The sequence below is a fragment of the Rhinichthys klamathensis genome, unplaced genomic scaffold (genome assembly GCF_029890125.1).
Source record: "Rhinichthys klamathensis goyatoka isolate OS25496 unplaced genomic scaffold, OSU_Roscu_1.1 h1tg000577l_1, whole genome shotgun sequence".
NCBI lineage: Eukaryota > Metazoa > Chordata > Actinopteri > Cypriniformes > Leuciscidae > Rhinichthys > Rhinichthys klamathensis.
In genome coordinates this window covers 92,501-104,169 of record NW_026607041.1, presented here as the reverse complement: position 1 = coordinate 104,169, position 11,669 = coordinate 92,501, and the positions used below count along the sequence as shown (strand labels likewise).

The 11,669-nt window shown below is 37.5% G+C and overlaps 1 protein-coding gene across 1 annotated transcript in view; it reads right to left on the bottom strand.

Moving 5' to 3' along the window:
• Nucleotides 1-311: 311 nt before the first annotated feature.
• nudt6 (nudix (nucleoside diphosphate linked moiety X)-type motif 6) overlaps nt 312-11,669 on the bottom strand; it is a 15,919-nt gene continuing 4,561 nt past the window's right edge. The window contains exons 4-5 of the mRNA XM_056239976.1: nt 3,000-3,054; nt 312-713 (exon numbers count right to left, since the gene is read on the bottom strand). Coding sequence (XP_056095951.1) covers nt 334-713; nt 3,000-3,054 — 435 coding nt within the window. The 3' untranslated portion in view covers nt 312-333. The remainder of the gene's footprint in view (nt 714-2,999; nt 3,055-11,669) is intronic.

Genomic DNA, 11,669 nt, shown 5'->3' with positions numbered 1-11,669 from the left:
CCACTCACTCACTCAGCTCAGAGATCCACTGGTTGACGATCACACGTTGATCTGATTGGTTACAAGGTCGTTTGTGACGTCAGAAACACCAGCGATTTCAAACCGTGTTTTTGAGACTGTCTTTGGTTCACTGCAGTTTTAAGCAGAAAATACACAGCAATGCTGTCGACTTATGAACTTACACATGGTTTAAGCGTATTAAAAACACCACATAGACACATAAACAACATTAAAAGCTGGATTTCCACCACAGGGGGACTTTAACACATTTCTCCTTTGGCATAAAGTGTTCAAATTGTTCTATATAGGCGTTCCCGGTTCTAATTGGGATCTTTATTGTGAAGAGTGTGTGGTGTCTCTGTGATAAAGCTGATAAAACATGCCGGAGTAAACAGCCGGCAGCGTCTCCATCGCGAGGTCAATGTTGTGGAAGCCCGTTCCCAGTCCGTACAGCAGGAGTTTGGCGACGCGACTGGTGATCGGCGTGGTCTCGCTGGTGTCGGCGAGCTCGCGCAGGTCCAGCCACTCGCAGCGCACACACTCCTGCGTGCAGAAGTCGATGTCGTACGAGAGCGGGCTGAGTCTGCAGATCAGGTACATGTCGGACATCCCGAACGCTCCCGGGTGATTGTGCTGCTGGCGAATACTGAGGAGAGATCGGAATTCAGATCGGATCCCGGTCTCTTCGAAAACCTCTCGAACGGCCGTCTCTCCTGGAACAAAGCGTCCCGTCAGAACTGAGAAAATACTCTCGTTTTCCAGCACAAATATTAAACATTCGTAAATCAAGATACATTTACTAGAGACGTAAAATCACTGAAGATATTAAGTCTTGTTTTATTAAAAATGTAGCAAAATTAAGCGAGTTTTTGCTTTAAATATCTGCCAATGGAGTCAATTTGATCTAATTTTCCCTTTGAAATAAGATTACAGGTGAAACTCGAAAAATTAGAATATCGTGCAAAAGTTCATTTATTTCTGTGATTCAACTTAAAGGAGTAGTTCACTTTAAAAAAAACTTTTGCTGATAATTTACTCACCCCCATGTCATCCAAGATGTCCATGTCTTTCTTTCTTCAGTCGAAAAGAAATTAATGTTTTTGATGAAAACATTCCAGGATTTTTCTCCATATAATGCACTTTGCTGGGCACCAAACGGTTCAAGGTCTAAATGACCGTTTCAGTTCAGCTTCAAAGGGCTTTAAACGATACCAGACGATGAATAAGGGTCTTATCTAGAGAAACCATCTGTCAATTCAAAAAAAAATAAAAAAGTTAAAGTGTTATAGGCACAAATGCTCGCCTTGCGAACTCTCCTGTTCGAACTCGTTCATCAAAATGAACGAATCTTTTTTCGAGTCATTGACTCGTTCATCAAAATGAACGAATCTTTTTTCGAGTCATTGACTCGTTCATCAAAATGAACGAATCTTTTTTCGAGTCATTGACTCGTTCATCAAAATGAACAAATCTTTTTTCGAGTCATTGACTCGAAAAAAGATTCGTTCATTTTGATGAACGAGTTCGAACAGGAGAGTTCGCAAGGCGAGCATTTGTGCCTATAAAACTTTAACTTTTTTATTTATTTTTGAAATGACCGATCGTTTCTCTAGATAAGACCCTTATTCATCGTCTGGTATCGTTTAAAGCCCTTTGAAGCTGCACTGAAACGGTCATTTAGACCTTGAACCATTTGGTGCCCAGCAAAGTGCATTATATGGAGAAAAATCCTGGAATGTTTTCATCAAAAACATTAATTTCTTTTCGACTGAAGAAAGAAAGACATGGACATCTTGGATGACATGGGGGTGAGTAAATTATCAGCAAAAGTTTTTTTTAAAGTGAACTAATCCTTTAAAAGGTGAAACTAATATATTATATAGACTCATTACATGCAAAGTGAGATATTTCTAGCCTTTATTTGTTATAATTTTGATGATTATGGATCAAACAACAAACCTTTTCACAATATTCTAATTTTGAATTTGGGGTTTTCATAAGCTGTAAGCCATAACATCAAAATGATAACAAATAAAGGTAATAATAAATTAATAATGTATCAAAATTAAGCAAGTTTTTGCTTTAAATATCTGCCAATGGAGTCAGAAAAATCATCTAATTTTCCCTTTGAATTAAGATTATTTCTGACTCCATTGGCAGAATTTTCTTCCTGTTTTAAGCACAAACTCGCTTTATTTTAATGATTTTTTCATTAAACAAGACTTAATATCTTCAGTCATTTTGCTTCTCCAGTAAATGCATCTTGATTTAAGAATGTTTCGATATGGAAAACAAGACAAAAATGCTAAGTAATAAAAAAAATTTGCAGTGTAAAGATTAAGCAGTTTCTTCTTGTTTTTTTACACTGAAAATAATTTGGTGTAGAAACAATTTTCACTCAGAAATCGCTAGTAAATTTAAATAATCACAAAGAATCTGCAAGCAACACATCTAATTTTGAAGTATAAAGACTAAATAGTATTTTTTTGTAAAATATACTCCAATAATATTGTTTATTCACAAATGTTTTTACAGTGTAGATGTACGAGTAATATAAGTAGAATCTGAGCTGCAGATAAATACCGTTTTAGAAACTTTCTTGGAATAAATTCACATTACACTTTAAATATTACAGTTATTAACACTGTAATAACTTTGTTTACTGTATCTTATATCATGAGATTTGGAGAAACATACAGTAGGATGAAAAAGTTCTGAATGAAATGATTTGTCTTGTTCAGCATGTGAACACAATGTTACTTTGTTTATACAAAACATTTATTTTTCAGAGATAGCATTGTGATTTATGTAAAAATGTAATCAATAAGCAGTTTATATACAAGTCATTTGTGTAGTAAAGAAGGGTTTTTTGTAACTGAATGTCTTGAGGGTCTCAAATCTTAGAAGATGATCTTATAAATGCACTTTTGGATGTATGATTGGAATATCTGAAATTATGATTTTGTTTCAATTCGATGAGTTCTGGATCTGAATCTTACCGATGTTTTCTCCAAGATCTGATAAACCACCGGGAAACTTCCAAGCATTCATAGTCTGGAAAGGACAGGAAAGTTATGTTTAACACGTGCATGTTGTTTTAGTTAGAATTATATTTTTATGGAAATTAGTCGTTTTATATTTCTCACTGTAAAAAGATGTTCTTCCTGTGTATTTGACTTGTTTTCCAGTACAAATATCTAAACATTATTAACCCTCATAATGCCTTAAAAACTGTATAGAGTTTGGACTCATTGGAAGCTTATAAAAAAATCACAATTTAATATTTTTCAACTAAAACCATATTGTATCAAATCAATAATTCCTCATTAATGAGTGAATGCACAAACTGAATATTGAATATTACCATGTTTTGTTTTTTACCGTGCTATTACTTTATTTACCCCCCTTTTTATTACTAAAAAAATGGAAATTCTTTGGAATTCAAACTTTTTTAAGAACTACAGCAAAAAACAGATGCAAGAAAAAATATATTTTTATCTATATTTATGATAAATCTTATTTGAATACTTTATTCTGAAATGTATAAGAACACATAATATGAGAATTTCCAGAATGAACTCCATTGACTTTTGACTCATTTGAAACTTGCTCAAAACAGTCTAAATTTACAAAACATACATATTATTTTTAAAACCCCCTGCATAATTTCACGTGTAAAGCCCCAGTTCACTTTCGGCTCAAAACGAACCTGAGCGCAAAAGGTGTAACAGTTGAGTTTAAATGGATATATCGCTTACATTTTTGGTTTAAAATTTCTAAAAAATAAATAAATTATGTGTATTTTGGATACTTATGTCTTAACACACTTACAAAATTCCATCTTCTTACTTAAAACTATGGATTTTTAAATAGAAATTATGTACCCGAATGCAAAGTAGCAAAATTACATAAGAGATTAAGTTTTGTGTTTTGAAAAATTTACAAAAGTGAAGCGAGTTTGTGCTTAAAACAAGAACAAATATCCAATGGAGTCAGAAAAATAATCTTGTTTTCTATTTTGAATTAAGATTATTTTTCTAACTCCATTGGCAGATATATGTTCTTGTTTTAAGATCAAACTCGCTTCATTTTGATATTTTATTCAGAAAATAAGACTTAAGATATTTGTACTGGGAAAAATAAGACAAAAATACTGAGGAAGAAAATATTGCTATTTTTATCATTTTCATTCCTCGTTCACAGATTATCTTAATATTATTTATATCTATCAATACAATATCAAATATTTTCATAAAAAATATGTCTTATAAGTTTTAGATTTGAGATTGTGGACTACTGAGGTCCATTACATATCGAGTTTTAAAATAATCTAGAAAATGCTGCTAGTTATAAATAAAACTTTCTTACTTGAGTAGTTTTGAGTACATTAGTACAAAGCCGAAAACAGACGAGTTGTGTGTGATGTAATGCAACAGCTGTTAAAGGTTTGTGACATGAGAATATTTCTGTACTTTCAATAAAATTCATATTTTTGTGGGCAATTAAGTTTGAAATATTTGTGGAATTACTTTTAGCTACATTGTGAATGCAAGACAATTTCAGCATGCTGAATAATGAAAACATGTTATACATTTAAATAATTTAGTGTTTTCTAAACAGTTTATAATAGAAGAACATATATTAAAAAAATAGCAGTAAATATAAAAATAGGAAGTGTTGAAGTGATTGATAACCATAACATTAAAGATGCAAAAAGTATATAAAAACAAAACAGTGTTGGGTGTAATGCACTACTTAGTAATTAATTACTGTAATTTAATTACTTTTCCCTTGTAAAGGTAATGGATCAGTCTTGGATGTAATTTCATTAAATACCGTATAGAACAACAGTGGATTTAACATCAAAATTTGGCGTATAATGTTACAATGTATGTTTTAATGTAACCTTCTCCTTTTAAATTGTTTGGTCAATCCAAGAAAAATGTATGCAAATTTTTATTATTTAAATGAAAAAATGAAGTTTCGTGTCTATCCTTGTGTTGTTCAGTTGGTCAAGGTTGAAATGGGATTTAGAGAGTTATTAGTAATTAGTAATGCAATACTTTTAAGATAGAGTCATTCGTACAGTAATGCAATTACACTGTTGAAGAAGTAGATGTCTATGTCGACAGTGAGGAAGATCACTAGGGTTTTAGGTTGATGTCTATGTAGGCAGTGAGAAAGATCACTAGGGTTTTAGATTGATGTCTATGTCGGCAGTGAGGAAGATCACTAGGGTTTTAGGTTGATGTCTATGTAGGCAATGAGGAAGATCACTAGGGTTTTAGATTGATGTCTATGTAGGCAGTGAGAAAGATCACTAGGGTTTTAGATTGATGTCTTTGTCGGCAGTGAGGAAGATCACTAGGGTTTTAGATTGATGTCTATGTCGGCAGTGAGAAAGATCACTAGGGTTTTAGGTTGATGTCTATGTCGGCAGTGAGAAAGATCACTAGGGTTTTAGATTGATGTCTATGTCGGCAGTGAGAAAGATCACTAGGGTTTTAGATTGATGTCTATGTCGGCAGTGAGAAAGATCACTTGGGTTTTAGATTGATGTCTATGTAGGCAGTGAGGAAGATCACTAGGGTTTTAGGTTGATGTCTATGTCGGCAGTGAGAAAGATCACTAGGGTTTTAGGTTGATGTCTTTGTCGGCAGTGAGGAAGATCACTAGGGTTTTAGGTTGATGTCTATGTAGGCAATGAGGAAGATCACTAGGGTTTTAGATTGATGTCTATGTAGGCAGTGAGAAAGATCACTAGGGTTTTAGATTGATGTCTTTGTCGGCAGTGAGGAAGATCACTAGGGTTTTAGATTGATGTCTATGTCGGCAGTGAGAAAGATCACTAGGGTTTTAGGTTGATGTCTATGTCGGCAGTGAGAAAGATCACTAGGGTTTTAGATTGATGTCTATGTCGGCAGTGAGAAAGATCACTAGGGTTTTAGATTGATGTCTATGTCGGCAGTGAGAAAGATCACTTGGGTTTTAGATTGATGTCTATGTAGGCAGTGAGGAAGATCACTAGGGTTTTAGGTTGATGTCTATGTCGGCAGTGAGAAAGATCACTAGGGTTTTAGGTTGATGTCTTTGTCGGCAGTGAGGAAGATCACTAGGGTTTTAGGTTGATGTCTATGTAGGCAGTGAGGAAGATCACTAGGGTTTTAGGTTGATGTCTATGTCGGCAGTGAGGAAGATCACTAGGGTTTTAGATTGATGTCTATGTCGGCAGTGAGGAAGATCACTAGGGTTTTAGATTGATGTCTTTGTCGGCAGTGAGGAAGATCACTAGGGTTTTAGGTTGATGTCTATGTCGGCAGTGAGGAAGATCACTAGGGTTTTAGGTTGATGTCTATGTCGGCAGTGAGGAAGATCACTAGGGTTTTAGATTGATGTCTATGTAGGCAATGAGGAAGATCACTAGGGTTTTAGATTGATGTCTATGTCGGCAGTGAGGAAGATCACTTGGGTTTTAGATTGATGTCTTTGTCGCCAGTGAGGAAGATCACTAGGGTTTTAGGTTGATGTCTATGTCGGCAGTGAGGAAGATCACTAGGGTTTTAGATTGATGTCTATGTCGGCAGTGAGGAAGATCACTAGGATTTTAGATTGATGTCTTTGTCGGCAGTGAGGAAGATCACTAGGGTTTTAGGTTGATGTCTATGTCGGCAGTGAGGAAGATCACTAGGGTTTTAGATTGATGTCTATGTCGGCAGTGAGGAAGATCACTAGGGTTTTAGGTTGATGTCTATGTCGGCAGTGAGGAAAATCACTAGGGTTTTAGATTGATGTCTATGTCGGCAGTGAGGAAGATCACTAGGGTTTTATATTGATGTCTATGTAGGCAATGAGGAAGATCACTAGGGTTTTAGATTGATGTCTATGTCGGCAGTGAGGAAGATCACTAGGGTTTTAGATTGATGTCTATGTCGGCAGTGAGGAAGATCACTAGGGTTTTAGATTGATGTCTATGTTGGCAGTGAGGAAGATCACTAGGGTTTTAGATTGATGTCTATGTAGGCAATGAGGAAGATCACTAGGGTTTTAGATTGATGTCTATGTCGGCAGTGAGGAAGATCACTAGGGTTTTAGATTGATGTCTATGTCGGCAGTGAGGAAGATCACTAGGGTTTTAGGTTGATGTCTATGTCGGCAGTGAGGAAAATCACTAGGGTTTTAGATTGATGTCTATGTCGGCAGTGAGGAAGATCACTAGGGTTTTATATTGATGTCTATGTAGGCAATGAGGAAGATCACTAGGGTTTTAGATTGATGTCTATGTCGGCAGTGAGGAAGATCACTAGGGTTTTAGATTGATGTCTATGTCGGCAGTGAGGAAGATCACTAGGGTTTTAGATTGATGTCTATGTTGGCAGTGAGGAAGATCACTAGGGTTTTAGATTGATGTCTATGTAGGCAATGAGGAAGATCACTAGGGTTTTAGATTGATGTCTATGTCGGCAGTGAGGAAGATCACTAGGGTTTTAGATTGATGTCTATGTTGGCAGTGAGGAAGATCACTAGGGTTTTAGATTGATGTCTATGTAGGCAATGAGGAAGATCACTAGGGTTTTAGATTGATGTCTATGTCGGCAGTGAGGAAGATCACTAGGGTTTTAGATTGATGTCTATGTCGGCAGTGAGGAAGATCACTAGGGTTTTAGGTTGATGTCTATGTCGGCAGTGAGGAAAATCACTAGGGTTTTAGATTGATGTCTATGTAGGCAATGAGGAAGATCACTAGGGTTTTAGATTGATGTCTATGTCGGCAGTGAGGAAGATCACTAGGGTTTTAGATTGATGTCTATGTCGGCAGTGAGGAAGATCACTAGGGTTTTAGATTGATGTCTATGTTGGCAGTGAGGAAGATCACTAGGGTTTTAGATTGATGTCTATGTAGGCAATGAGGAAGATCACTAGGGTTTTAGATTGATGTCTATGTCGGCAGTGAGGAAGATCACTAGGGTTTTAGATTGATGTCTATGTCGGCAGTGAGGAAGATCACTAGGGTTTTAGGTTGATGTCTATGTCGGCAGTGAGGAAGATCATTAGGGTTTTAGATTGATGTCTATGTCGGCAGTGAGGAAGATCACTAGGGTTTTAGATTGATGTCTATGTCGGCAGTGAGGAAGATCACTAGGGTTTTAGGTTGATGTCTATGTCGGCAGTGAGGAAGATCACTAGGGTTTTAGGTTGATGTCTATGTAGGCAGTGAGGAAGATCACTAGGGTTTTAGATTGATGTCTATGTCGGCAGTGAGGAAGATCACTAGGGTTTTAGATTGATGTCTATGTCGGCAGTGAGGAAGATCACTAGGGTTTTAGGTTGATGTCTATGTCGGCAGTGAGGAAGATCACTAGGGTTTTATATTGATGTCTATGTCGGCAGTGAGGAAGATCATTAGGGTTTTAGATTGATGTCTATGTCGGCAGTGAGGAAGATCACTAGGGTTTTAGGTTGATGTCTATGTCGGCAGTGAGGAAGATCATTAGGGTTTTAGATTGATGTCTATATCGGCAGTGAGGAAGATCACTAGGGTTTTAGGTTGATGTCTATGTCGGCAGTGAGGAAGATCACTAGGGTTTTAGGTTGATGTCTATGTAGGCAGTGAGGAAGATCACTAGGGTTTTAGATTGATGTCTATGTAGGCAGTGAGGAAGATCACTAGGGTTTTAGATTGATGTCTATGTCGGCAGTGAGGAAGATCACTAGGATTTTAGATTGATGTCTATGTCGGCAGTGAGGAAGATCACTAGGGTTTTAGATTGATGTCTTTGTCGGCAGTGAGGAAGATCACTAGGGTTTTAGGTTGATGTCTATGTCGGCAGTGAGGAAGATCACTAGGGTTTTAGGTTGATGTCTATGTCGGCAGTGAGGAAGATCACTAGGGTTTTAGATTGATGTCTTTGTCGGCAGTGAGGAAGATCACTAGGGTTTTAGGTTGATGTCTATGTCGGCAGTGAGGAAGATCACTAGGGTTTTAGGTTGATGTCTATGTAGGCAGTGAGGAAGATCACTAGGGTTTTAGATTGATGTCTATGTAGGCAGTGAGGAAGATCACTAGGGTTTTAGATTGATGTCTATGTAGGCAGTGAGGAAGATCACTAGGGTTTTAGGTTGATGTCTATGTCGGCAGTGAGGAAGATCACTAGGGTTTTAGGTTGATGTCTATGTCGGCAGTGAGGAAGATCACTAGGGTTTTAGGTTGATGTCTATGTAGGCAGTGAGGAAGATCACTAGGGTTTTAGATTGATGTCTATGTAGGCAGTGAGGAAGATCACTAGGGTTTTAGGTTGATGTCTATGTCGGCAGTGAGGAAGATCACTAGGGTTTTAGGTTGATGTCTATGTAGGCAGTGAGGAAGATCACTAGGGTTTTAGATTGATGTCTATGTAGGCAGTGAGGAAGATCACTAGGGTTTTAGGTTGATGTCTATGTAGGCAGTGAGGAAGATCACTAGGGTTTTAGATTGATGTCTATGTCGGCAGTGAGGAAGATCACTAGGGTTTTAGGTTGATGTCTATGTAGGCAGTGAGGAAGATCACTAGGGTTTTAGGTTAATGTCTATGTCGGCAGTGAGGAAGATCACTAGGGTTTTAGGTTGATGTCTATGTAGGCAGTGAGGAAGATCACTAGGGTTTTAGATTGATGTCTATGTCGGCAGTGAGGAAGATCACTAGGGTTTTAGATTGATGTCTATGTAGGCAGTGAGGAAGATCACTAGGGTTTTAGATTAATGTCTTTGTCGGCAGTGAGGAAGATCACTAGGGTTTTAGATTGATGTCTATGTCGGCAGTGAGGAAGATCACTAGGGTTTTAGGTTGATGTCTATGTAGGCAGTGAGGAAGATCACTAGGGTTTTAGATTTATGTCTATGTCGGCAGTGAGGAAGATCACTAGGGTTTTAGGATGATGTCTATGTAGGCAGTGAGGAAGATCACTAGGGTTTTAGGTTGATGTCTATGTAGGCAGTGAGGAAGATCACTAGGGTTTTAGGTTGATGTCTATGTCGGCAGTGAGGAAGATCACTAGGGTTTTAGGTTGATGTCTATGTAGGCAGTGAGGAAGATCACTAGGGTTTTAGATTGATGTCTATGTAGGCAGTGAGGAAGATCACTAGGGTTTTAGGTTGATGTCTATGTAGGCAGTGAGGAAGATCACTAGGGTTTTAGATTGATGTCTATGTCGGCAGTGAGGAAGATCACTAGGGTTTTAGGTTGATGTCTATGTAGGCAGTGAGGAAGATCACTAGGGTTTTAGGTTAATGTCTATGTCGGCAGTGAGGAAGATCACTAGGGTTTTAGGTTGATGTCTATGTAGGCAGTGAGGAAGATCACTAGGGTTTTAGATTGATGTCTATGTCGGCAGTGAGGAAGATCACTAGGGTTTTAGATTGATGTCTATGTAGGCAGTGAGGAAGATCACTAGGGTTTTAGATTAATGTCTTTGTCGGCAGTGAGGAAGATCACTAGGGTTTTAGATTGATGTCTATGTCGGCAGTGAGGAAGATCACTAGGGTTTTAGGTTGATGTCTATGTAGGCAGTGAGGAAGATCACTAGGGTTTTAGATTTATGTCTATGTCGGCAGTGAGGAAGATCACTAGGGTTTTAGGATGATGTCTATGTAGGCAGTGAGGAAGATCACTAGGGTTTTAGGTTGATGTCTATGTAGGCAGTGAGGAAGATCACTAGGGTTTTAGGCTGATGTCTATGTCGGCAGTGAGGAAGATCACTAGGGTTTTAGGCTGATGTCTATGTAGGCAGTGAGGAAGATCACTAGGGTTTGGGACGGAGCCCATTAGTTCATCTAATCTGTCACTGTTTGTGCATTGCTGGAGGGTTAAACGCTCAGCCGGGGGTTTAATCATTTCCACACAGAAATATCTCCATGAGATTGAGTTTTATGAACATGTTGCTCTGCCCAGATGTAATCTACCCAGATAAATAAGTGCAGTCCGACCTCTAAACTCCCGGAGGTATTTTAAGCCTCTCAGGAAATTCTACCAGTAAATGACGCAAGATAAAAGACGCTGGCGGAAGGATAAAACGATCCTTTCAGTTTCCACTCCCGAACCCAACTGTTTATTTCACTGGGAAGCGGTCTTGAGGGATGAAGCGAGACGCGTAACGAGGTCAGACTCAGAGTTCATCATCAGTCACACACTTGGTTTAAAACTCTAGAATTAGAGTTGAGACTGAAGTGAGATATTCTGAAAAATAAACTATCATCATTTAGAAAACAGAACTGGGATTTTTTTTTCTTCTAAAAACTTCTGAATCAGCAGTTGAAATCGTTTAGGAAAATTCTGATATTAGAATAGAAACACTACATGTTGTGTGTATATATATATATTAGAATCTGGTTTAAAAAGTGATAAAGTGACTCAAGCATTTATGAAATGTGGATTAATATCATATTTGATGAATGCATTTGTAAGGTTAGAGTTGTGATTCTTTTATATTTAGAATAATTTTTAGAACTAAATGTTTATTATTACAGTTATGGTTATCATCACTCGAGTGAACGAGCCTTAACTGTAAAAACATCTCCTTCAGCTCGTGTTGCACGTCTCTTTTTGCTGTCATCATTTACTAATGAATGGGTAATTATTCTTCTAAAATTGGCAGCTGAACTCGTTTTGGAATAGAACTACATGTTGAACTAAATG